We start from the raw sequence: 26980 nt of genomic DNA on the forward strand, positions 1-26980 counted from the left end.
TCAATTAAACTTTGCTAACCTCGCCCCCCCCCCCTCCGGACATTATTACTTTCTCATATATAAATAAAGAAAATTTCTTTTTCTTTATAAAAAAAATCACAGAAGAAGTAAAGTTTTGTTGCAGGGATGTGGAAAAATACTTGGTAGTTGAAATATTATTCTGATTCGGACTCTTGCCCAATAAATCTTTTTCCACTAAAAATATATTTATACAATTCTATGGATCTTGCTTGTTTGCCACTTTGCAAAATAGATGTCAATAAAATGTGAATGAGGTAAAATAAATGTCTGTAATATAACAAGTTTTTTTTTTTTTTAAATTTTTTTTTTAATTGAAATTGAATAGTTTCAATCCCAAGCAGGTTCTAATTACAGTCTTTTACTTAAGACTGAAAGAAATATTAACAAGGGCTAGAGTAAGAGGAGGTGCCCAATAAGTTTGCGAAACAAGTAATAGCATTCCATATCAAGATTTTATCCCTAACAACCCCATCTCCTAGCATTCTCTTCATCTCCTGTATGCCATTCCCTCTTCAAAAATCTGATCAATAACAATTTTAGTCATCCGCTTATTACTCAGCATCTATGACACACCTCCATCAAATTGAACCCGAAACTCGGATTTTGGAAAGCTATGCCTTTCTTCTTCTAATCCATATTTTTCTTCATCCTCTCCACAATTCCTCAGCTCACTGTTCTCTTCATCCTTTTTCAGTTTCCTTTCGTGTCATAGATCATGATTAGTTCAACACTTTGTTTTGTCGATTGACTTGTTTCCTGGCTAAATTAGCTGTCTCTTCAGAAATGATTTTTCAGAGAATGTTTTAATGGCATCTTTGCTAGATTTTTCTTTCCTTTCTGATTACATTAAATGTTTAACTTATTTCAGTGCTAGGAAGTTCAGGTTCTCTTATATGAAATATATTTACAGAAAGTAAGCTACACAGTTTGTTTCATTTCCAGAGGCCACTCTAGTATTAGGTTTGAATTAAATAGATGGTGAGATAACATGATCAGTCATGGTGGAACTTGGGTACGGCTTAATTATTTAAGACAATGGCTCAACAGGAACTTATTCACATAAATTTGAAAATGATTATACTTTAGTCAACCAGGAAGCAGTCCCATGGTATTGTGTTTCACAGAGGGATAATTCTAGGAAAGAAACTCTGCTCTAGGAATTTTCGTCAGATAGAAAGTGAGGGAAATTGTAGCTAGATGTTATGAACATTTTACAGGGGGGAAGTACCACAGATTGGAGCTCAGTCAAACAAGAGGGTTCAAAATTATTTTGATTATATTTAGCATATAATTATCTTGGAGTGGAAATTTGCTGGAAATCAATACATGACTATTCTTAATTATATGTTGCATAATCTTTTAAGCTAATTAAAGTCTTAATGTGAGATTTTGGTTTAATTTTAACAAGTTAAATAGTCATAAATACAATTTTGTTTATTGTCTATATTAATTATTTTTGAAGATTTGACAAAACTTAAATTGGAAAAAATTGCCTGTGAGATGGGCATATATACCTCTATAAAGGCCACCATTCGCCCTGAATATTTGTCTTGTTTTGTTTTAATCTTTTTCCTAAATCTTTTTTGTCAAAAATACTATTATTAACCAATACTTTTCTTATATTTAAAACGAGAGAAAAAAAAAAGTCTCCCATGAAATTGAACATTTCCCAAATTATATTTGCATATTATCTGAACTCAAAAACATGCGCCCTTTTTTTTTTTTTTTCTTCTAAAGTATGCATTACTTCCAGCTAGTCTAAAGTTAATACGTAATCCTAAAGGTATTACTTCTTAACCAGATTTTTAAACGAGTTAAAAATAACTAGACTTTCCAATTTGATAAAAGTTCTATTATAGCATATTTATTATGGGGTGGAGCTGGAACGGTCAAACATCCTAGCTCGAGGTAGGTAAAGGCAAAAGTATCCATGCATTAATATGGGAGGGGAGACTATCTTCAAGTAATATCCTAAACTGGGAATGGGGCAAAGGGCTTCTATTAAGTTGATATTAATAAGTCCTTCTCACCTTTTCTTTTTTCCATTTTTTTTTTTTTTTTTTTTTTAATAGAGAGTAGATAATGCATGTGGATGTGTTATTGGCAGCTCCAGAAACACTCGCTTTTCCTTTTTTGCCCTTCAGTCCTCATTTCCAATGAGTGATTTTTCTGACAAAGGGTGAAGAAAAAGCTGCTTTCCAGGTCGATAGTACTTTGTAAACAGTAGCCTGAGATGTCGGAAAATTTCTGTTTCTAGGTCTATCCTTGTGGTCATGTCACTAGTAAGGGTGCTGGAAGTAAACGTTTCATCTGGGCTGACGTTACCCACCTGATAGTCAGGGACCCGAACCTTGGATTAACCACTAAGGAGGCTGTCCTATCAGCAGGTGCAAAATACTGGGGCTGCTGTATTTCCATTTGGTGAATGGATTCTGGACCATGCAGTAGCTCCTGGTGGGGCCTCTCGATGCCATATTAGTGGGTAATTGTTACGGCTTTACCTTATCATATGCTACAAAAAAAAAGAAAAAAATTATTTTCTTTCTTACTTTCCCTCTCTGTCTTGCTCCAACCAAGTCTACCGACCTACTCCACAAATCCCAAAACCTCATCGTGACAAATTAAAAAAAACAAAAAAACGTGAATAAACCTAGAACCCCAACGTAGACCCCTACTACCAGGTTTCCTTCTCCAACATCAGAGGTCTACGTTCCAACCTTCCAGAGGTTGAAACACAATTACAGGACACGAAACTGGACATATTCTTTCTAAGTGAAACTGGTATAGGGCCAACCACTTCCCTAGATGATTTCATAATTAAAGGATACTCTAACTTAACATCTAAATATGACCCCCAAGATAGCCATGGGCATGGAATATGTGCCTACATCAAAGATAGCTTTCCATGTGGTAGGGATATCTCCAGAGAAGACCCTAATTTACCTTATATGTGCTTCCGGGTTGCACTAGCTTACACCACTGCATTTATATTTGCCCTCTATTGCCCCCACAACAGTGGGGTTACTAACTTTAAGAGCATATCTGAGAAAATTGACCACATCCTGTCTGCTCATCCTTCGGCTAACATTCACATTTGCGGTGACTTCAATGTCCATAATGTGGAATGGCTGACCCACTCGAATAAAACCGATGATGAGGGGAGGTTCTGTCCTGATTTTGCCACTGCCTATGACCTCACTCAGTTTGTTCACGAACCCACCCGTGTGCCCGATACTACCGGTCAGTATGCAAGCCTTCTCGACCTTTTCTTCACAACTTCCCCTGAGCTATGTTCATCTTCCTTTCTATCTCCTCTGGGATCCTCCGACCACTCTGTTGTATCAGTTAAGATAAAAATGAAATGTAATAAGTCTTCAGACATACCTCTCCACCGTACTGTATATCGATACTCTATGGCTGACTGGGATAGCTTCCGTACACTCATATCTGACCTACATCTGCGTTCCATGTTTAAAAAGGATGTGTCCTCTATAGTATCAGACCTGACCGGATGGTTAATTGTAGGCATAGACCGATTCATACTATCCAAAAAATTCCAACAAAAACCTAACAGCCAGCCATGGTTCTCCCCAGAATATGCTGCTGCCATCGCGCACAGAAATCACTTTTTCCATAGCTACCAACGTAATAGATGTACTGAGACTAAAGCTGCTTTCAGGACTGCCAGCAACCACTGTAAAAGAGTAATAAAAAATGCAAGAGAGCTATATGCTCAGTCCGTTAAATCCAAAGTAGCTGATCAGCGGCTTGGTTCCCACCAGTTCTGGCAAATAGCAAACAGGATCTTGAACAAAAGCGTGTGTTCTATCCCAACTATCATCAATGGACCTGAGGTCATCTCGTCAGCATCAGATAAGGCCAGACCATTTGTCAAGAACTTTGCAGCTAACTCTACCCTATGCGACCAAGCCCATCAACTCTCTGTATTTCCTCCTATAACAGAGAACACGCTATGCAACATACAAATATCTGTGCGTGAGGTCGCCAAGCTAATAAAGAACCTTGATTCCAGTAAAGCAACTGGACCTGACGGCATTCCAGTTATAGTGCTGCAAAAGCTCCAACCAGAACTTGCACCCATACTTACAAAACTGTTTAAGGAGAAGTGCTTTCCAACACTCTGGAAAACCTCATCAGTATGCCCTATATTTAAGTTGTAGTCAGGTGGGAAACAGGCAAACGGAAGAGAGTTTCAGTCGTGCACTTCTGAGAAAGAAGCTCTGCTCATGAAATCTATGTTTTGATTTAAGCACAGATAAAGAGTGGGGAAAATTATTGACAGTATTTTCAGCCAGACGGGTGTTTCTCGTGAAAGATTGGTGAGGAGGGACCAGAGATTGGAGCTCTGGCAAGCACTTGCCATGAAAATAACAATAAAACAAAGACAGGCTCGCAACGTCTCTTCTGTGGGAGAGAGGCTGCAGGGAAGAGAAAAGGGTATCCCCCACTAAACCACGAAGTCTATTTTGTACTCTGTCAAGGCAGGATAGGCTGTTTTTAGCAACTCCTGCCCAGATATGGCAGCAGTATTCCATCCTTGCACGTACTTGACTTTTATATAGATAGAGAATTGCATCAGTAGTGAGATATCTTCTGGAGCGGTAGAAGGATCTCACCATCTTTCCAGTGACCTTGGCAACAGACTTGATGTACGTGTTCCATTTCAGATCAGGAGTGAAGGTCAAGCCCAGAAGCTTGTCAAAACATGGGGCTTCACCTAGACGAGAGCCATCCATTTCAATTGATGCCAGATGGGGATCAGAGCGTTGATGATGTAAAGATAGGAGTTTGGTTTTAGATGCATTAAAGGTAACCAGCTACGTCTTCCCCCACTGAACCACTCGTTTGAGATTAGAGGAGAGAGAATCAGAGAGAGCTTTGTAATTTATGGCCTTTGATGTGTTGCTGTAGATGGTCGTGTAATCAGCATATATTTCAATGAATGATTTAAGTATGTGTTTAGGGAGATCATTGATGTAGATCAGGAAGAGAGTTGGGCCCAGGATGGACCCTTGAGGAACTCCAGCATTAATACTGCAGGCCTCTGATTTTTGTCCATCAACCACTACTCTTATGAGCCTATCAGAGAGAAATGATTTAATGATAGAGAGAATATTTCCAGTTATAACGTAGCTGGAGATCTTGTGAAGTAAGCCTTTATGCCATACTTTGTCGAAGGCCTTTGATATGTCGAGCAATTGCCCTCATTAGCACGTCTGTGGTAGATCTTGCAGAACAGAAACCATATTGCATGTCACTAAGAAGGTTATTTCTGCTGAGGTGGTTGACTATTTCTCTATTTAATATGGATTCTAGCAACTTACTCATGACACACAGGAGACTTATTGGTCTGTACTGAGAGGGAGATAACTTATCACCTGAGTTCTTAAATACAGGGCATACTGATGAGGTTTTCCAAGGTGTGAATGTGAAGAAAGTATATTTGGATGGCAAGGCTTTTGAAGTACAGTATGTAACTGGTGCAAGGGATTGCAAGAGTTAGAAAATGAAGTAAGTTCTGGAAACTTTTGCCATTACAAACCAACAGGGTTACCACAGTTAACCAAGAGAAAAATCTATCAAGTATATATATATATATATATATATATATATATATATATATATATATATATACAGCTTAATGGTATAAGTGAAACCTGGTCAGTTAAGGACATGTGTTGCATAGATGAATATGATATGAGAATGATAACATGGATGTGTAATGTGAATCTTAAATACAGATGACCTCAGGGAAATTAAATCTGAACAATAAAATGAAATGTATGTAGAACAAAAGACTTTGTTGGTATGATTACATTAAAAGAATGAGAGTTCTTGGGTTTGTAGATTTAGAACAGTTTAGATGACAGAGGAAGGCCAAGAAAAACGTGGCATGAGAGCAAATCAGAATTGATTTGAGAGGTGGATAAAGACCTGTCTAGAGATAGTTTTAGTTTAAAAGCCGTCCAACCCCTCTATAATATAAAACTGATGTTAAATTGAATATGATAATGAGGAAACAGATTTTTGTTTATAACTTGTATTAAAAAAACAAATCTAATCATAAGTTCTAGCTTTTCTATTTATTGAATTTAATACTAAAACTTTAATAATCATGCTTGGTTAATTGCTTTCAGATTGAATGTTGTAGATAATGGCAAATGAGAAGTCATTGGAAGAGGGCAAATGCTTGTAATATAAAGTAGTAGTAATAGCATCAGCATAAGAGAAGGAGAGTAATAATGAAAAGGAAATATGTTCATGGCCAGTTGCTCAAAATTTATTTGGTCATTTAAAGCATAAATTACCAATAAATACATGTAATTTTCACGTACCCTCTCCCTCAAAATGCCACTCATGGAGTTGTTACTAAAATTCACAATCCTTTCTGCAATCCAGCCATATTTGGTACAAATAAATTTCAATCCATGTCTGACTTAAGCACTAAGTTTTTGATATAAATATCAAACAGTTTTTGTTTTATCACTGTTAATAACCACACCTGGATATGGCATACAAGATTATCACTAACTCTGATGCACAACTTTCTTGTCTTGATTTTGTCTGTGATGGCCCCCTTCGGTTTAGGCATAGTCTGTGGGTTGTTTTGATAGACATTATCTTTGAAATAATTCCACAGATAAAAATTTGGATAGAGGTTAAGATTCATTTAGTATGAAATCTATCCAAAATCATGCCTACTGATGAGATGACAACTAAAGTGTCCCAAGATATCAATGAATGACAACAACACACAAACAGCGATAAAATAAAGACTGTTGAATATTCATGACTGAAACTTGGTCGATAAGTCAGTCATATACTGGAGATTATTTGTACCAATTTTAACGATTTCATAGGTGGTAGGGGTAGGGGCAACTCGCAATTGGCTAAGAACATTAAATCTATACTCTAATTTACTAGGTCACCTGTTATCTTTTTTTTTTTTTTTACTAAAGATAAAAATGAATGCATTAAAAATAGCTTGGTCCACAATTTATTGTAAGGAAGAATTCTGTTTTAATAACATTTTTAAAAGATATAGGAATGTGCTGCTGTTTAGAATTCAGTGTGCAACATTTTTCCTATGACTGTATGTGGTCACATGGTTGTGCCTGTCCATATGAGCATTTTGTTAAAATAGCCTTTGTCAAACAAAAGTGCTTACCTAACATAGGAGGAGGAGGAATGTAAATTTATTTTCTGTTTGCATCACTTCTAGATTTGTCTCTGCATCACTGTTGAGATTTCTGTCAGTTGGTCATGTTGACATTTCGTATTAGCATTTTTGTCGATTGAGCAAGCTTAAATTTCAAAGGGTTTTTCTGCCAGTCACACATTATAGATAGCATTTTCGTCCATTTGTCATGCTTGTGTTTAAATTTTTGTTTTTCACACTTTCCAAATGTTTATAGCATGATATCTTACCAGTGTTACTAAGTATCTCCAACATAAAATTCAAGTAGTGTCGAGTTTATATTATCCTTGTTTAAAATTGATTAAAACTTGTGGCTGCAGTGAATAAATTTTCTCATCTGAATTTATGAGCTGAAAATGTAGGATAATCAATATCATGTGACGAACGTTTTTAGTGTCTGCTAATATATATATATATATATATATATATATATATATATTTGTTCTAAGCTGTTTGTGTAAATGATTGTATGTACTTTAGTGTTTCATAAACTGAGAACAGATGGACATGGCTCCCCACACTATTTCTTGTTTTCTCTTTCTCTCACTCTCTCTCTCCACTAAACCTGCTTTCTTTGTCACTACAACTACACATTGACTGTTAATGACCAACATGTATTTTCTTTTCTCATTGGTCCAAACTCCTCTCTCTCCCCTTCCCCCTCTCTCATAATAATTCTTATTCCAATTTCTTTTCACTCTTGTTAAGCTCTCTCTCTACGTTGGTCCTTATCCTCGTGGCTTAAGCCCTGCATTCAGGTTTACATGTGCACTCAAGCCACTTTGCATATACTATTTCTAGTTTCATGTCACCCACATCAAGATCTGCTATCTCGTTGACCTCACCCCTCTCGGGGTTTTGATCTGAAACTGCCAAAGCATGTCGGATTTTTCTTGTGGATGTTGGTATTTCCTTCTTATCAGCTTTAAGTCTTTTGGTGCATGGATTATTGCAAGACTCTCTCTTACAGGTAAGATTTGCTCATCATAAAGACAGCTACTTTAGCAGTTCAGAGGAAAAAATAGCTTACTTAATACAATCAATAAACTTTATGAAAATATATTTTGAGGTTAATTTTTTTAAATTTTTGGCAATGATTAAAAAAACTTTTTTTTTTTTTTTTTTTTTTTTCTTTTTTTTTAACAAAATTTTCTGTGAATAGGGAACACGTTATGTATAAATTAAGTAAAAACAAAACAAAAACAACTTTAGGATGATTTACTATAAAGAAAAAATATATTTAAAACGATCATTTTAAGAAAACTGCTTTTTCTTGTGATAAGTCATGCAGCAAATCTGATTTTGATTTTCTATTATGTAAATTTGCCTAGAAAAAGGTAAATATAAGGGTGATTCCAAAGCCTCCTATTTTTTAACTCCAAAAGTTGGAGAGTTACTAAGACGGAAGTGGTACTATTTAATATGCAACATTTTGTGCTCCAGAATTTTTTTTTCTACATAATCACCACCATTCTCAATGCACTTAAATCGGGAATTCAATTACACGTCTCTGCTTCTGATGGGCATCCATAACAGTGGTTGCTTTCTTAGAGTTTCACACAGTCAATATCTGCAACAGAGAGATTAAACTTTCAGGTCATGAATACATAAGGTCAGTCATCATAACAATGCAATTTGGCATCCTCTGATTTATTCTGGCAGAAAAAAACAAAAAAACAAGGCATTTCTTTTGAAACAATCTTCATACTTCAAACAAATAATGTTTATGTATTGCAATTTTTTTTATCTTGCGGGCAGCCATTTTGAAAACATTTTTTATGTTAATGGTTCATCATTTAAAAGCCATTTAAGGATAAAAGTTAGTGATATTGTCAGTTGGGTGATGGAACAGTTCTTGTGAAAAGATCGAGAATCATGATTACTTTACAACATATGATATTGGACTTAAAAACGAATATGTCTGAAGGGAACCATTCCTGCCTTGTCCACAAGTGGAAAGTTCTTAGAAAGAAACCGTTCACAGAAGTTCTATTTGATCTTAGGTATACAAAGGAAAAGAAGAGTTCTTTGTGGTGCTGGATGTGCTTTTTAAGTCTGAGTTATATCCCAGTTATTGTTTAAATTTTATTTTGCCTAAAAAGAGCGTTCAAAATGGTGGATTTCCCAAAGCTTTTTCCCAAATATAGAATTTTCAAAGTTTCAATAAAAACTAAAAGAAAAATTGCTTTGTTTTTACTACAAGTTTAAATGTTGCTTTCTATGCAGTAATACGCCTATATAACACGAACATTAGATTTGTAGCTAAAATAGTTTTCCATTTTGTAAATGGGAGTTTTCCTCCTACAAGTGAGAATGTGAAAAATCTTTTAAAAAATAGTTTGTATATTTATTTATTTTACTGAAACTTGAAATATTTTTCTACACTGAGTAACAAAAGTTGGCACAATATAAAATTTGACTCGTATGTACTTTAATAACTGAAGATTGTTATCTCAGCATGCACCAAAATCTAAATGTAAAAATATTTTTGTTTTTACATTTGGTTTTAAACGTTTTCAACTTTTATTTGATCACTAGTTTCCACAGTTCGTCAGTTAACAGAATTTATTCTCTCTCTCTCTCTCTCTCTCTCTCTCTCTCTCTCTCTCTCTCTTTCTGATAAGAAATCGATAAAACATTGTGGTTTACGTACATGACTGTGTACATAGATTACTTTTTCTCTGAAAGTTTTTCTCTCTGTTTTTCATATCAGTTAATCATTATTTAAATTTAAAATTGTGATCAGCTAAATGGTCTATAAATGAATAATACAAATGTCATTTTTTAAATTTATTTAATATTATAACACATTTGTACTAAAATTGCATTTAAAAAATGTAAAGGGTAGGCTTTTAAAACTGGTTAAGTTGATAATGATGATATAATTCGATTTTTGAACAATTCATTTTAAATAGTCAGGTTATTTTTACCATGGCAATACTAGTTAATTTTCAATTACTTGCATATTACTTTTGGTAATCATATATATGAATGTGCCAATGTGATTAATTGTATTCTGAAATGGATTATATTTATATTAGCAGATCGAATCTGCATTGACCAGGTGTAAACGATAGTGAAATATTTTTAAATTTATGCAGGTGTATGCAACAACAATCACAGAATAAATTCCTCAAAATTCCTTATGATTTTGAAATTCATAAAACATTAATTTATTATTTATTCCATGAAATTATTGCATTATTATTGTAATGTTACTGTTATTATATTATTGTTGCAATGAATTATCTCTCGTTAACAAAATAACTACTCAACAACAAAAATGAATTTTTACTCAGAAAAAATAAAAAATTGGAATACTTCATTTAAAGTTTTCTTTTTTCTCTTCTTTTTAAGATACTAACATTTTCCTGTTTAAGTAGATTTTGTTATGTTTAACAAAATAAATCGAAACCTCCTCCACTCCAACCAAACATTTGAATGGAATTATAATGATTATTGTATTTCTCATAAAAACTTATCCAAAAAAAGTTGTGTAATCTTGTTACAGGTCTTTTTGGTTAATAAAAATAAACTGTTGTGTTGTAGTTTATAGATGTCCGGAATGTAGGTAACCTTGTAGTATTATCCTAACAAATTTGAATACAAAATGAATACGATTATTGGATTCCTTGCAAAATCTTACTTGGAATGTATTTGATCTTGGTGTTTGTTCTGTTGCATCCTCAGACAGATTTAAACATTTAAACAGCACATTTAAATATTATAGTCTACAAAATCGTGTTCATACATGCATTCCCGTCGATTTTGAGTGGCACATTCTTCTTTTTTAAAATCATAACATTAAAGCGATTTCCACTAAAACCGTACCATACCCTCTAAAGAAAGAAAAGAAAGAAAAAAAAAAAAAACACACACACACACACACCCACATTAAAATTTTAAACTATTGCTATATTTTCTGCTTATCTCCATTTTTTGACATGTATTCTACTAGTGTGTATATATATGTGTGTGTGCGTGTGTGACTAAAACATAGTTAAACATAACAAAAATCTGGTGCCTAATTTTACCTCTTTTTATTTTTCCAATTTTTCTAATATTTTTTTGCATAAAAAATAAATCAACATATGTTCCATATTCATCACTTCCGATTTTTTGTTGAGTTATCTTTAGGTTAACAAAACAAATGAATAAAAAAGTAGGAGAAAAGGAGAGAATTTCGAAAAGCAGTCAACAACATGTATGTGAAGTCTAATGTCAAAAGAGCAAACCGATGCAGTTCCAGGAGAAATATTATCAATTTAAATTCAGAATTTGTCTCACAGGATGAATTGTATAACATTTAAGAATGTTTGTTAAAATGTTGTTACTGGTTAAATAAATGTTATTCATTATGAGGTGACGAGTTTTAATAAAGATAGCTTGGAGTATTTTTTTCATTAAGTTTATATTCACAGGGTAAAAAAAATCCGGAGAATCTCTGTTTATATAATAGTGCTCATTAATGAATAGAGCTATTTATTTATAATGACACTTTTATTCATCTAAACATATAAAAGCTACACGTTCTTTAAGAGACATATAATCAGATCCAAACTTAATATTTTAAACAAACTTTCTCATTAATCTGATGAATTTTTCTAAGTTTGGATCTGACGTCAATTAATTTCAAAGTTAGATTGCTAAAGCATTTTCACCTAGTTTAAACTGGGTCAGTGTATGCAGATGGCAAGTTAAGGAATAATGATATGGAGAAGGTGTGGGGGAGTAAGATGGCATGTAATGGAAACTGACGTTGGGGTTGGGGCAATATATCTTTATTGAATAAACATATATAAGCCTTAGACAGTAAGCAGTTTTCAGAAACAATTACTTTAAGGTAAAATATGAATTTTAGGCTTACGTGGTTTAGTTAATGATTAAAATCAATTGGATAATAAAGATAATAATAATATAAAGAATTTTTTAAAATAAAATTTAAACAATAGCAAAATTAATAAATAAGATTTATAAATATACTAAATATAAAATTATAATAAGAATAATGGATGTACACAAGATATAATAATTATGATATTTATGTTAATAGAAATACAACTAATAGTTATAACATTAAAAACATATAATATATTTAATCTAATTTATAAAACTGTCTACCTCCATATTTTTTTTTTTCAAAATGAATCTCTTCCAAGATACAAGGTCACAGACCAGTGTGGGACTGGACAAATACAAGGGGCGTGCAATAAGTAATGGCTCTGACCCACTTCCCATAGCAGCAGAGCAACGAAACTTGGCACAGTTATTAGTCTTTCTCTATATAGGAACCACCCAGAGTTATGCATTTCTTCCATCGTTTGATGCAGCTCTGGAGACTGTTTTTGTAGAACACCCCAGGTTGGTCCTCCAACCACGACGTGACTTCAGAAATCGAGGCTGCATCATCTGGGAAACACTTTCCTTTCAAAAACAACTTCATGACTGGTGAAAGTCAGAGGGTGCAAGGTCAGGACAGTAGGGAGGATGGGGGAGGATTTCATAACTACACGCCGGTGCTTCTGATCTGGCGACATGCGAGTTGTGGACTGGAGTGTTGTCTTGCAGGAGGAAGGTACCTTTGCTGATCTTGTCCTGCCTCTTGATTTCGATAGCTTCCCTTAATTTCCTCAAAACTAAAGCATAATAGGCTCCTGTAATTGTGGTACTCTTTGCCAGGAAATCTGTCATCACTACTCCGTCCTGGTCCCAGAAGACTGAGCATGATCTTGCCAGCGGAGGACTGCACCTTGCCTTCTTTGGAGGTGGTGAGTTCAAGTGCTTCCACTGCATTGACCGGGCTTTGGCCTCTCAATCATAGTGATGGACCCAGGTTTCATCATGTGTAATCAGTCTTTTGAAAAACTTGGACTCATCTTCTTGGCACATCTCCAAATTCATCCTCGAACACTCGACGCGTTCTCACTTCTGGGATGGTGTGAGCAACCTGAGAATCGATCTGGCTGACACCTTATGCATATGCAAATGGTCATGAATGATAGTTTCCATAGACTCTGTACTAATCTTGACATCTTGGGATATTTGGCGAATAGTAATACGCTGATCTTCCGGGTACCGGATTGACAGTTCCTGGCTGCTGTTTCCGACTGGTAATACAGGTGCCCTAACTCTTTGGTAGTGTTTAGAGTGGCTGCTCCATCAACAGTTGTATATTATCGGGATGTTTGTAGTGCCATGTCGCGCATGGAAAGGGACCCTGCACTCATCCCCGATGGGCTTTCCTGAGGCCACAGTCCTAGTTGAAGCTAATGGTCTACTTGTGTTGCATGTCTGATACCCTGCATAACCTCTTGTTCAGCTCCCCCTCACCTAACTGAAACTCTTTAAAAACATGATGACAGTACAATAAAAAAATAAGCTTAAACCAGGCCTAGGGACAAACAAATCCAACTCGCCTCCTCCCTTGAGGCTTGCATTCACTAACATCTGTGGGCTTAGAACTAATTTAGCTGATGTTGAAGCATTTCTCCTAACAAATACCCCGGATATCTTAGCACTAAGTGAAACGAACCTACACTCCTCCATCCCCTCTAACTACTTTAACATGCCTGGCTATCTCCCACTCTGCCGTAAGGACTCTGACAGACATATGCACGGACTTGGCGTCTACATTCATAATACCCCCCACCCTCCCTGACTAGAGAAACAAACCTAGAATCGGACGATCAAGCCTTTATGTGCTTTAGATTAAACATACAACACAACATTAGCTACTTTTATTTTCTTTACCGCTCTCTCTCTCGACCCAGGACTGCACCATAATAAACAAAGTCTCTGACAGCATAAACACAGCACTCCCCCTCGACACTAACGCACAAGTACATGTATTTGGTGACTTTAATGTTCACCACAAAAATTGGCTTGGATTCTCTACTCACACAGATGCAGCAGGCAGCACAACACATAGTTTTGCTGTATCTCACTCCCTATCACAAAGGGTTAGGTTTCCAACCCGTTTCTCTGACCAGCAAGAACAACACGCATCACTATTAGATCTGTTTCTGACTACAGTTCCTGAGGATTGTACAACAAATGCTGACAGCCCACTCGGGAACACTGACCATGCAGTGATAATGGTAGAAATCGCCCTAAATTCTAGACCCAAAACTGAAGAGCCAGTGCTCAAAACAGCGAGATATTATAAAAAGGCTGACTGGGAAGCCATCAAAGATGCCCCATGGGGAAATATTTTTTCTCTTCCTGCTAAACAGTGTGCAAATGAGACCACTGAATGGTTCAAAACAGCAATGGAAGCACACGTTCCCATGCGGAAATTAATAGCAAGCCCCACTCTCCCCAATGGTTTACTTCGACTTGCGCAACTGCCATTGCTCAAAGGCAACATGCATACCGCAGATTTAACTGACATAAGTCCAGTTCAAACAAACAGAAGTATATAGAAGCTAGAAGTAACGTTAAGAAAGAAATAGCGACAGCTAAGAGATAATTTACTGAAACTACTAAAAAACGCATCGAAGCACAAAAATTAGGAAATCGTGACTTCTGGAAAATCTACAACAGTGTAGTAAATAATGGGCAATCAACAATTACCCCACTAACCAACAATCACGAGGTTGTTTGCTCAGCAACCGACAAGGCTAATATGCTTGCCAGCCAGTTTGCCTCAAACTCCACACTGGACCCTACCAACCACCCCCTGCCTGACTATCCTTTGCGGACAGACGCCACACTAGACGATCTAAAAATCACCCCTGCTCAGGTACACGCTATCATAAAAAAACCTTGACACTTCAAAAGCATGTAGACCTGATCTCATCCCAGCTGTGCTATTAAAAAAGTGCTCAGCCGAAGTAGCTCCAAATCTCTCCAAACTCTACAACAAATGCCTTAATGAATCATGCTTTCCAGGCTGTTGGAAAACTGCTTCTGTGGTACCAATATTCAAGAATTCTGGCGAAAGAACTGACCCATCAAATTACCGCCCATTAGCCTCCTCCCACTTTTCACCAAAATATTTGAGACCATAATTATCCATGCTCTAGTCCGGCACCTTACAGATACTAAACTTCTGACTGACAAACAATATGGATTTAGACATGCCCGTTCCACAGCTGAAATCCTCACTGTAATCTCTGAACGTATATACCATTCACTGGACAAAGTGGGAGGGGGCAGAGCGGTAGCTCTAGATATATCTAAGGCTTTTGACAGGGTATGGCATGAGGGTCTCCTCAGGAAAATTAAATTATACGGTATCACTGGTAGAATACTTAACATAATTAAATCCTTCTTAGATAAGAGAAAAATCCAGGTTGTCCTCGACGGTCGTACATCTAAACAGTGTGATATAAATGCGGGAGTGCCTCAGGGGTCTATCCTTGGACCTCTATTGTTTCTAATATTTATTAATGACCTCCCCGACAAAACTGCCTCTGAGATGGGTATATATGCTGATGACAATACACTCTATAACAGGCATGACAGGAAAACAAATGAACACATATCTAAAGAAATGGCAAAAACACTAGAGGATGACCTCCAATCTGTAGTGGAATGGGGACAAAAATGGATGGTCACATTCAATGCTGCCAAGACTAAACTGGTTTCCTTCAATAATTACAAGAAACCTTCTCTACCACCAATAGCAATGGCCAGTGACTCCCTGTCCGAGAGTACATCTTTCAAACTGCTTGGCCTAACGTTCACAGGAAACATGAGTTGGAATAATTTTATTGAAAACATTGCCAGGGCCGCTGCGAAAAAGGTAGGCTCTCTCTACCGTGCTAGAAAACTACTGACACCTGAAAGTATCCTGTATCTCTATAAGGCCACCATTCGCTCATGTATGGAGTATTGTTTTCACATTTAGGCTTGTGCATCTGCTACTAGTCTCTCACTCCTAGACAAGTTTAAAAAAAGAGTTGCTAATCTGATAGGCCCTGAGCTGACATCTAAGCTTCAGCCTCTGTCCCATCGACGAAATGTTACATCCCTCTGCCTGTTCTACAAGTATTTTGATGGTGAATGCTCTGACGAACTGCAGACACTTGTGCCCCCACGACGTAGACACCCTCGACAAACCCGACAGGCAGCTAAATCCCACCCCCACACAGTAGAGATCCCTAGATGTAAAAGATCTTTCTACTTCAGTAGTTTCTTCCCCATAACCGTTAGACTCTGGAATTCCATTCCATGTTCATGCTTCCCTAACTGTACTGACATGTAGAAGTTCAAGTGCAACGTGAACCGACATCTTGCTGCCCAAATCCCAACATAGTACCCCAGTAGTTTTTGCCCCTGATAGTAGCCCCCTACACCAAAGTGGCAATGCGCCTTGTTTGGGGTGAAAATGTAATTAAAAAAAAAATAAAAAATAAAAAATAAAAAATGGCAGCCTCAATCAATGGCAGGAGGGGGGGGGCGATCAGATCTGGGGGCTGTTTCCACAGACTTCCGGCCATGTTTGAATTCACGATGCCAGCGTTTTACAAGGTCATATGATGGGGCATTATCACCATATGTTTCTTTCATTTCATCAAAAGTCTTCTGTGGTGTGCGTCCTTTCAAATACAAAAACCGAATCACTGCTTGACATTCAACAGGCGCCATTTCACACCTGACTCAGTTCAAACACCTGTAAAACAGAAACCACAATGCTGTAATTTGCCACATTACCCGTAGAGATATAAATCATTGCACATGCAAAATTTCAGCTAGATCAGACAACTGGAAGTGGGTCAGGAGCATTACTTATTGTACGCCCCTCGTAATTGCATATTTTTTTGTGGGCTGTTCTTTTATGATTTTTTGTAGGTAAAAGTAGCTGCTAAGCGGTCAAAATTGAAAAAAAATTGTAACTTTGCAGGCATAAGTCGATTTAAGTGATTTTGTATGCATGCAGAAATATACACTCATGCATTGAAGTCGGTTTATTTTTTATCTAATGATTGCTCAAATAGTAACTACTAAGGCTGGACTGTTAAATGTTTTGGTTTCAATTCTAGCTGATTACACCCAAATATTTTTTTTTTTAAGTTTTGAAATCGCTACTAAATATTGGGTACAATATCAATTAATAGAGAATTGGCTATATAATAAACTTATATAAAATATATTTAAAGCATATTTTATAACTGGGCAATGCCAGGCGCTTTACTTGTCATAAATACAGGGAACAAATTATAGTGAAAATATATTGATTCTACAATACAAGATTCAGTTACATTGTTTATTCTGGAAATTATTAATTGGATTTCTATTATACTGCAAGTAATTTTATTATAATTTTTATTTATAAAGTGATTGGATAGAAATTGCATTATAAATCAAAATTGTTCATGAATAAAACATGTAGTCAGCCGTAAAATTCTGTCTTTATAGAGAATGTTACGGATCTGTTTTTGCTAGTGTATATAAAATATATTCATTATATTTGAAACTTGGGCAACATCGGTTCGGGTTAGGTCAACTAGTAATGAATATTCTAATAATTTATTTTTGTTATTACAATATAGAAGAAACTGTATGAGGTGTTATTCATTCAAAATCTTGAATATTTGTAAAAACACATAAAAAACTTGTTAATAATTCAGCTCAACATCTTTTTTTATTTTTTATAGTGATCAAAAAACTGTCAATGTTTTAAGATAAGATCCGCACGAACAATGTCGATGACATTGAATTATTTTGATCAAGTAGTTTAATCGTTGAAATTTAAAAAAAACAAAACAAAAAAACTAACAATACTGAAAGTATAGCATAAAAATTGGTCACTGACATATCTCTATGAAGACGGTTTCAAACTAATAGCTATTAGTGTATTTGCGGATAATGTTACTTTGATAGTTTTGCTTTTTGTGAAGTACTTTTTGCTATTTTTTTATCTAGCAAATTAAAGTATTATTTCAAAAGATAATGTAATTATTGGGGAATCATTTAGTCACCAAGTTAAGAAAATGGAAACGTTTCCTCGCTAAATTATTAAGTGAATTTTGGTGCATAGGCTTGCAGCTAAGAACAGCGATTGAAATAAAGTTATCAATGTCTATACATCGTTTTGTATATTTAAAATAAAATATTAATGAGAGAAAATGTATGTGTTTGTTTGGTTTTTGAAGTAAAAACAAATGTATGCTGATTGACACCGTTGCATTATGGATCTAGATAGAATGTAGAATTGATGGAAACAGAATTTTTTTCCAACTAATAACATAGTGAGATATATATCTTTAAAAATCAAGTTAAACATTTTGTTTATAGAAACAGGATATCAAGGTATCTCAAGATTTCCTCTTTTAAAAATTTCCAAATGTTAGGCATTTCTAAATACTTCAAAATCAATCTAGACTATATTGTGAAAAAAAAAAAATGTAGCTATATAGGCTTAGAAAAATGTTAAGTTTTGTTCAGTCCCCCCACCTCCCCACCCCTATGAGAAGATTTGCTGAAAAATAAATGAAAAACATTTTTTGCAGTGAGAAACTGATAAGTATCAAACAAAACAAAGACAATTAAAATGTTTGGTAAAAGATATAACCCACATATATACTTTCATTTATTTATCTTTCAACTCATCTTATCCTCAGGTGTGGGTCAGAATGTTATTTTATGTAGTTTTTAATATAGTTTGCTTAATTTCCTCCAAAAATCTCTGAAAATCAAGCACTTGTCAATATGCCTCAAGTCATGCTTTATGGCTGTAACATGAAGTGATCTTTTATACAGAATACATTAACACATTACATACAAAAAATATATATATATATATATATATATATAGAGAGAGAGTAATTGATAAAATATATATGGCGATTAAGCTACACTGAATATTCGGCGTTTCATCCACTATAGGATTCGTGAGGCTTACGAATCCTATAGTAGACGAAACGCCGAATATTCAGTGTAGCTTGACGAATCCTATAGTGGATGAAACGCCGAATATTCAGTGTAGCTTAATCGCCATATATATTTTATAAATTACTAACTAGCTCTACCTACGTATTGAGCACTTTTGAAGTAAATACTTAAAGTTTACACATAAATCTATACTTTCGTATATTAATTTTATGTGAGTAAATGAAGTAGTTATATATATATATATATATATATCCATATCCACATGCGATGAGCATACACGCTTTTGCTTTTTGTTTTATATCAGTCACAGTATTGATGATGACTTTTTGTATATGGTATTGGGTCGAAATTGTCCAACACTTTTGTATCTCTGTCTGTTTCTCTCTCACCACCTGTTATCACTGACATCAGATTTGAATAGATTGCCTATTCAAATTTTTCTGACCATCCCCTCTCTCCCCACCATTCATTTCTTCATGTGACAACAATAGCAAACAATATACACAAGTTCTATTTACTTTCCTTTTGTTGAAGCTGGATATGCTAAACTAAAGTTACTTATTTCAGAAATGAATATTTGGTTATTTTGCAATTTTTACTTTTTTTTTTTATTTATTTTTTTTTATTTTTTTTTTTTACACACACACACACACACACACACACACACACACACACACACACACACACACACACACACACACACACACACACACACACACACACACTTTCCTATTTTGTAATGCGTCGGAATATGGAATGAATGTCCGTTAAGAACAGAATATTTGATCGTATTCGTGTGATCCTCAGCTTCAAAATGGAATAATGCCTGCAGATTGAAGGAGATTGAACAAATTGTTTAATATTCTTGACCGAAACTTAATGGACAAGGCTTCGATTAAAGTTTACAGTAATACCTTGACAAATTCATTCTATGACTGCCAACATATCTCTAAAAAAATGGCATCTCAAAATAATTATTCCCATTTGAATTAAAAGGAACAGAAGTAATCTGTTCCAAGGGTAAGAAATTTACCCAAAATCAGCTCAAATTATATTCAACAATAACTAAAGAAAGATAAATACAAGAGTAATGACACAAAAAATGATATATAATAATAAGTGTTAATAAAAACAATAAAAATATAGTTGTACTCACTGCCTAGGCGAGTCTTAGTGTATGGGATGCATGCAAGGAGTGAGGAAGAGAAGCAAGGCCACCATGCACACACAGACACACGATATGGTAACTAAAAAGAGGCAAGATTATATACAATTAAAAACGTTGAATGAACTTACTAAATGTTTAATATTTAAGTTTTTATGTAGCAAAAAGGATGAATTAAAAGAAAATAAAGAGTAAAATTGTGACCAACATGGAGACGGGGATGAGAGGCTAACAAAGGTGAACTAGGAGGTGGCAGGGAAAGCGGACTGAGACAGCATGGCATAGCTTACAATAGACACATGCTACACACAAACACACTTTTTGTTTTGTTTTGCTTTGCATTTTGTATGTTATTTCTTTTTTTTTTTTTTTTTTTTTGTAGACGTGAAATTTTTTGAAATCTTGTCTAAAAAAGTAAAATGGTCGTAGCTTAGGGCGTAAATATAAATACACTGTATCGTATTAAAAATTGTATCTTAGTTCATTTGTATCTTAAAGTATTACTGTATTTGAACCAAATTTGGTTGGATTGCAGAAATAATTGTTTATTAATGATTCTATGGGGTGGCTTTTTTCTTTCCTTTTTTTTTCTTAGGGAGAGGACTTTTATAATGAACAGTTTGCAATAAAAATCAAATAAAAATGTTGATAAATAATACTGGTGATTACATTTAGCTGCATTAGCAAATAGATATAACGAGGAAATTATTTAACATTAAATAATGCATCTAACTTTCATTCCAAATTTTTGTAAAATCAATGTCTGTAACCTTTTTTCTCTTTTCTTAATAGAATCCTCAAATCACAATAGAATAAAAATGGATCCATTCAGTATGTGCATTTAGTGAGGAAAACACGATTTGAACTTTGCAGGGAACGGGGCATTTTCTCTTCACGTAGTTTCCATTTGCTAAGTAGTAAATAAGCCAAACAATAATTTTACAGAAATATGTAATGATTTCTCTTATCAAAAGTTTACTTGTGTTAATTTTTTGAGTGGTGCCAATTTCTTTTTACCATTTCTGCTGACTCAGCCATCGTCATCATAGATTGTTTTTACCCATTTGTAGTTTTTTTAATGCAAGAATTCACGAAGCGGACACTAATTAAATTATATGATAAATTAACCTTATTCTACCACTGAATGAATGAATAATCCTCAGTACGCCCCCCCCCCGTATATTTGGCAACTCTTGTTGACATTGTCTGGCTGTGTGTATGTTTACATTAATGCCAGATTGTTTCATGTGTTTATCGTTGAGTTTGTAATTATGCATTGTCTAACAAAAGTGGATTTTCACCTCACCTCCACACTCGCAAGTATAATGCAAAAAATTAGTGAAAAAAATTTTTTTTTTAACATCTACAATCTATATATCTATAAAAGTGAAATTGTGTGTGTCTGTACATTTCCCTACCAAACTACTCTTTCAATTTTCAGTCTACAGACTCTAAATTTGACATAAGGAGTATTGAGATTTGGGAAAATCTTTTTAATCGGTTTTCGACCAGACATTTGGCTGTTAAGGGGTCAAAATTCAATGATTTGACCTTTAAAAACTTTATCAAACTCCTGCCAATTTTGGGTCTAAACACTTAAAATTTTAGATGTAGATTACTTGGACATGGATCAAATTTTTTAATTTGATTTGAGCCCAAAACAAATATTAAGGAGTAAAAATTGGGGTCAAAGTTTTAAAAATATTGACCTTTGTGGTCTCTACCAAATTACTCAGCCAATTTTTGGTCTAAACATTCAAAATTTTACAAAAAGTGTATCCAGACATAGGGCAAGCTTTTTAATCGTTTTTTTTTTTTTCTGAAAATTTGGCTTCCAAGGGGTCAAAGTTCAAAAGATTTGACCTTTGCAGTCTCTAGCAAACTATTTAGCCACTTTTGGGTCTAAACATTTGAAATTAATAATAAAATAAAGGGTCTAAACCTTTGAAATTAATAATGAAAATAAAGGGTATTCTGACATGCAGCAAGCTTTTTAATCAGTTTTGTGGCGGAAATTTGGCTGCCAAGAGGTCAAAAATGAAAGAGTTGTCCTTTGCAAACTCCACCAAACTCCTCTGCCAGTTTTGCATCTAAACACTTGAAATTTAAGATGTAGGTTACCTGTACATGAGTCAAACTTTTTAATATATATATACATATGCAAATGAACGTAGGGCCCAAGCAAAGCCAGGCTAGTGAAGAATATATTTGAATTATTTTCATATTTCAGAAGATAGTCGTCTTTATATTGGCTCTAATGTTCACAACGTTTCGACCTTTCTACTAGTCAACATTTTCCATGCAACTTTTGTTATAGCAGCCTTCTTCAGATTTTTATGTGCACATTTCATTTAATCTTTCACAACCTTAGATAGCTCTCGTTCCTCATAATGAAATCAAATTAACTGCTTCATTACCGGATATTAATGTTAAGCCTATTGCATCACTTTCACTAATAATTTTGAGAAAGGTATGAATACCTCCCTCCAGATATGGGTGAGAGTTTCATGCAATTGTAAAACTACTAGCTTACAAAAAGAAACCACTGCTATAACATTTGTAAACAAGACTTTTTTTTTATCTAAATGGTCATCACTTAGTGAAGAGAGTGTATCAGTTTTTTTGCAATGTATTAATACTATCCATTAAAGACAATGCATGGAAGTTCATTTGATAATTTTCTGACACATACTTGAGATCGAGGAGTAAAATTCTTTTACTGGAAGAGATGATCATGATGCCATGAGAGATTTGCACCTTTGAGTGATGTACATGTTGCATATGCTAATATTTCAAACATGTATGCAAATTGCTTCACTCCATAAAACAAAAAAAAACTTTTAAATATTATTTTGATTTTTTTCATCAATGAGAGACAATTTAGGTCCAACCATCCTCTTTCACTAAAGGCATGTATTCAGCAATTGGAAAGCCTCCATAGTTTTCATTTTTTATGTCACCAATTTAATCTGAAAAAAGAAATTCATGCAACCAAAACATTTTCAAATTATCTGAGATTTCTTCTGTCACCGAACATATCGATTTTTTTTCTTTTTAAAACAATTATCAAATTTTCTAAAGGATTTGAAATAAGAAAAATGATATTTCTAAAGTGTCCACTCAATTTGTACTTTTTACACTGAAAATGTTACAAGGTGCCTTAAATAAGTTTCCAGACTTTTTTCATATGGGCACTTTTATTGATAGTATACACATGAAACTTTAGTTCCCTTCAAAGTAATCTTCCTTGGCTGCAATGCACTTGTACTGTTCCAACAACTGGAAGGCATGACGGAAGTCCTCTTGTGTGAGCGTGTCAATGACCCTCGTCACAGCCTCTTCCATCTCCTCAATTCTCTCATAACGACAGCCTCTAAGGTTTTCCTTAGGCTTAAGGAATAACCAAAAGTCACAGGGAGCAAGGTGTGGACTATAGGGAGGGTGAGAAACATTCTTACCGTGTCAAGACGGAAAAAACATTTTGTTCTGTGGAACTGTCTATTGCAAACCAGTCACCTCTCAGGACTTGTGTGTAACAACGAACCATCGGAAACTGTTCTGTCTACTGCAAACCAGTCACCTCTCAAGACTTGTTTAGAACAATGAACCATCGGAAACTGTTCTGAAACTAAACATGGCTTACACTTCTAGAGAAGTCCTCTTTTGTGAGCGTGTCAATGACCCTCGTCACAGCCTCTCCCATCTCCTCAATTCTCTCATAACGACAGCCTCTAAGGTTTTTCTTAAGCTTAAGGAATAACCAAAAGTAACCGGGAGCAAAGTGTGGACTATAGGGAGGGCGAGAAACTTTCTTGGTGCTCATTTTAACAAGGATGGAGTTGTGAACTGATCATCTCTGAACATCCTTGCGACAAACTTTGCACAAATCTGCATCTTCAGTTCCTTGTAAATAATTGTGTTAACAGTTCCCACACTGACACCAAATTGTGCACATTGTCTATAGAAACACTTATCCATGACATTCTTTATTGGGCCAATCAGCACTGCTGTTCTTACTTTCTTACTCCTCTTCCATCTCTCCTCATCCTTAAGATTTCTTGCCTTCTATGAATCCCTTATGACACTCAAAACCTGATGCTCGATTCATGTAATATGGTCCAAAATCAGCCTGAAGCATTCCATACGTTTCTGTGGCATTTTTACCTGGTTTAAAACAATTTTATTGCATATCGTTCTAAAGTGTCCTCACGCCCAGATTGCATTTTTGAAATTCACCAGCTGTAGCAACCAGGCTTTAGTAGGGTGTATTTCAATTCCTGCTGTAGCTGTTCATTTGAACAATAAAAATTGGTTAGTCATCTCATAAGATGTACAGCAATAACATACAGAATTTTCAAGAGTCTATGACAGTTTTAAATACCTGTACAAAAAGTATAGAAACTTATTGAAGGCACCTTGTATTTCATTCAAAATTTAAAACATTAAAAATCAATAGAAAGACCACAGTTAGTGTTGTCGACAGGCTCTCTTTATAGATATGTTTGATGCATCTAAATATGCTATTATCAAATTAAACATATCACCAGTAAAAATGCTATTTCAAATTTGAGCATTACTGACGGACAGGGCCTCTTATAGACATGCTTGGCACATTAAAAAATATATTCCAAACAAATTGACTTGTTCTTTGCCATTCTTTACTGGAATGTGTGGGTGGCTTGGTACCATTTCCCCAGAAGAAGAAATATTCTTAAAGATTGTTCTGTGTCTGTCTGGTTGTTGTTTTTGTACATTTCTGAGACTTGAAATTCTGCCAAAAAGTTCCCACACCACGTTTTTTTTTCTCTCTCTGCCCCATGACTGTGCTACATACAGCATGTGAGTCCGTTTCCAGACAATGTTAGGAATTTTTAACCAAACACCTTTTCATTTTTGGTTTTCTTTCTGTCTGGAGGGGGAGAGGTTTTTACGTCCTTGATCTTAGGAATTTTGGAGTTCTCTACAGAACTGCATTTCTGTTGCATCAAAATCTGGTGGCAACTGAACCAGCAACATCAACTCTGCTAACTTCTATGGTGCAGTTGAGATGTTGATGATGCGTGTGGAATGATGCTATAATTCATAATGCCGGTTTTCTTTTGTTGTGTTTTTGGGCTAAAACAATGAATATAGTATCTGTTTTATTGTATGTATCTGTTGCTTTCTTTTTTCTGTTTGCATGTATCTTTCTCTCTTTATCTCTCTCTTCTGCATTCTTTCTCTCAACTGTTTGCATTTATCTCTATATGTTTCTCTCTCTCCTGGTAATATTTATCTCTATCTATCTGTCTGTTTGTTTGCCTATCTCTCTCTCCTGGGCACATTTATCTATCTTTCTCTCTCTTTCTCCTGATCGCATTTATCTTTTTCATTTTTTTTTTTTTAACATAGGAGCCATCACTTATCAAGGCCCAGAGGCCACTTGAGAATAAGGGTTAATGAGTGTACAGTAATCAATAGGATAATATCGTAGTAATCGTTAGTAGTGGAAATTTGGTAAATTGGATTACTTAAGGGGACGGTTCAACAAGAATTTGTTTATGTTAGACTTGAAGACGACCAAATTGTAGTCGACTGGAAAGCAAGCAAACAAGAGTTCCATAGGCATGCAGTTCTAAAAAAGAAGCTATATTCATGGAATCTACGTTTAGGTTTAGGCACAGATAAAGAGTGGGGGAAATTATTGGTAGTGGTTACAGATAGATGAGTTTTTTCGTGAAAGTTTGACAACGGGCGGGGACCATAGATTGGAGCTCAGATGAGCACTTACCATGAAAATAACATCAAAGCAGAGACAGGCTCGCAACATCTCTTCTGTGGGAAAGAGGCTGCAGGGAAGAGAAAAGGGCACCCCCCACTAGGCTACGAAATCTATTTTGAACTCTATCAAGGCAGGATAAGTATTTCTAGCAGCTCCTGCCTAGATATAGCAATAGTACTCCATCCTTGGATGTACCTGGCTTTCATATAGGTAGAGAATTGCATCAGCAGTGAGATATCTAATGGAGTGGTAGAATGATCCCACCATTTTTCCAGTGACCTTGGCAACAGATTTGATGGACATGTTCCATTTCAGATCCGGAGTAAAGGTCAAGCCCAGGAGCTTGTTCACGACGAGAGCCATTCATTTCAATATATGCCAGATGGTTATCAGAGCGTTGATGATGTAAAGATAGAACTTAGTTTTAGATGCATTAAAAGTAACCAGCCACCCCTTTCCCCATTGTACCACATGCTCAAGATCAGAGGAGAGAGAATCAGAGAACTTGGTCATTTACAACGTTTGATGTGTTATCATAAATGGTAGTGTCATCAGCATAAATGTCTATGAATGATCTTAGGATATGATTTGGAAGATCATTGATGTCGATCAGGAAGAGAGTTGGGCCCAGGATTGACCCCTGAGGGACTCCAGCATTAATAATGTGAGCTTCTGCCCATCAACCACTACTCTTATGAACGTCTCTCTCTCTTTCTCTCTCGGTCACATTTATCATTATCTGTCTGTCTCTTCTGGTTACATTTATCTCTGTCTGTCTCTCTCATGATCACACCTCCCTCTCTCTCTTTCTCATCTAATATGGATGCTAATTTTCAAGGCTTGAAATAAGCTCCTTTCACTTTTTGCCCAGTCATATGCAAAAGGAGTAGCAGGGCTATTTGTGAGCGATGGCATCCATCACTCACTCAACATGAACAAGTTATCTTTCTTTGCAAGATAATAGGTTGACTTATTT

The 26980-nt window shown here is 35.3% G+C and overlaps 1 protein-coding gene across 12 annotated transcripts in view; it reads left to right on the plus strand.

Moving 5' to 3' along the window:
- Positions 1–26980, plus strand: part of LOC145248365 (CTD small phosphatase-like protein) — a 574218-nt gene that overhangs the window by 442885 nt on the left and 104353 nt on the right. Inside the window, exon 1 of one of the 12 annotated variants that reach the window (XM_080110296.1) lies at positions 7919–8210. The exons of 10 other annotated variants lie outside the window; for them this stretch is intronic. In XM_080110296.1, coding sequence (XP_079966422.1) covers positions 8120–8210 — 91 coding nt within the window. In that variant the 5' untranslated portion in view covers positions 7919–8119. Of the gene's footprint in view, positions 1–7918; positions 8211–26980 lie in introns of those variants that run through there. One more of the 12 variants, XM_080110290.1, reaches the window with a different exon arrangement.

Source organism: Euprymna scolopes, chromosome 26 (assembly GCF_053919585.1).
Source record: "Euprymna scolopes isolate OS-2025 chromosome 26, ASM5391958v1, whole genome shotgun sequence".
In the NCBI taxonomy this organism is placed as follows: domain Eukaryota; kingdom Metazoa; phylum Mollusca; class Cephalopoda; order Sepiida; family Sepiolidae; genus Euprymna; species Euprymna scolopes.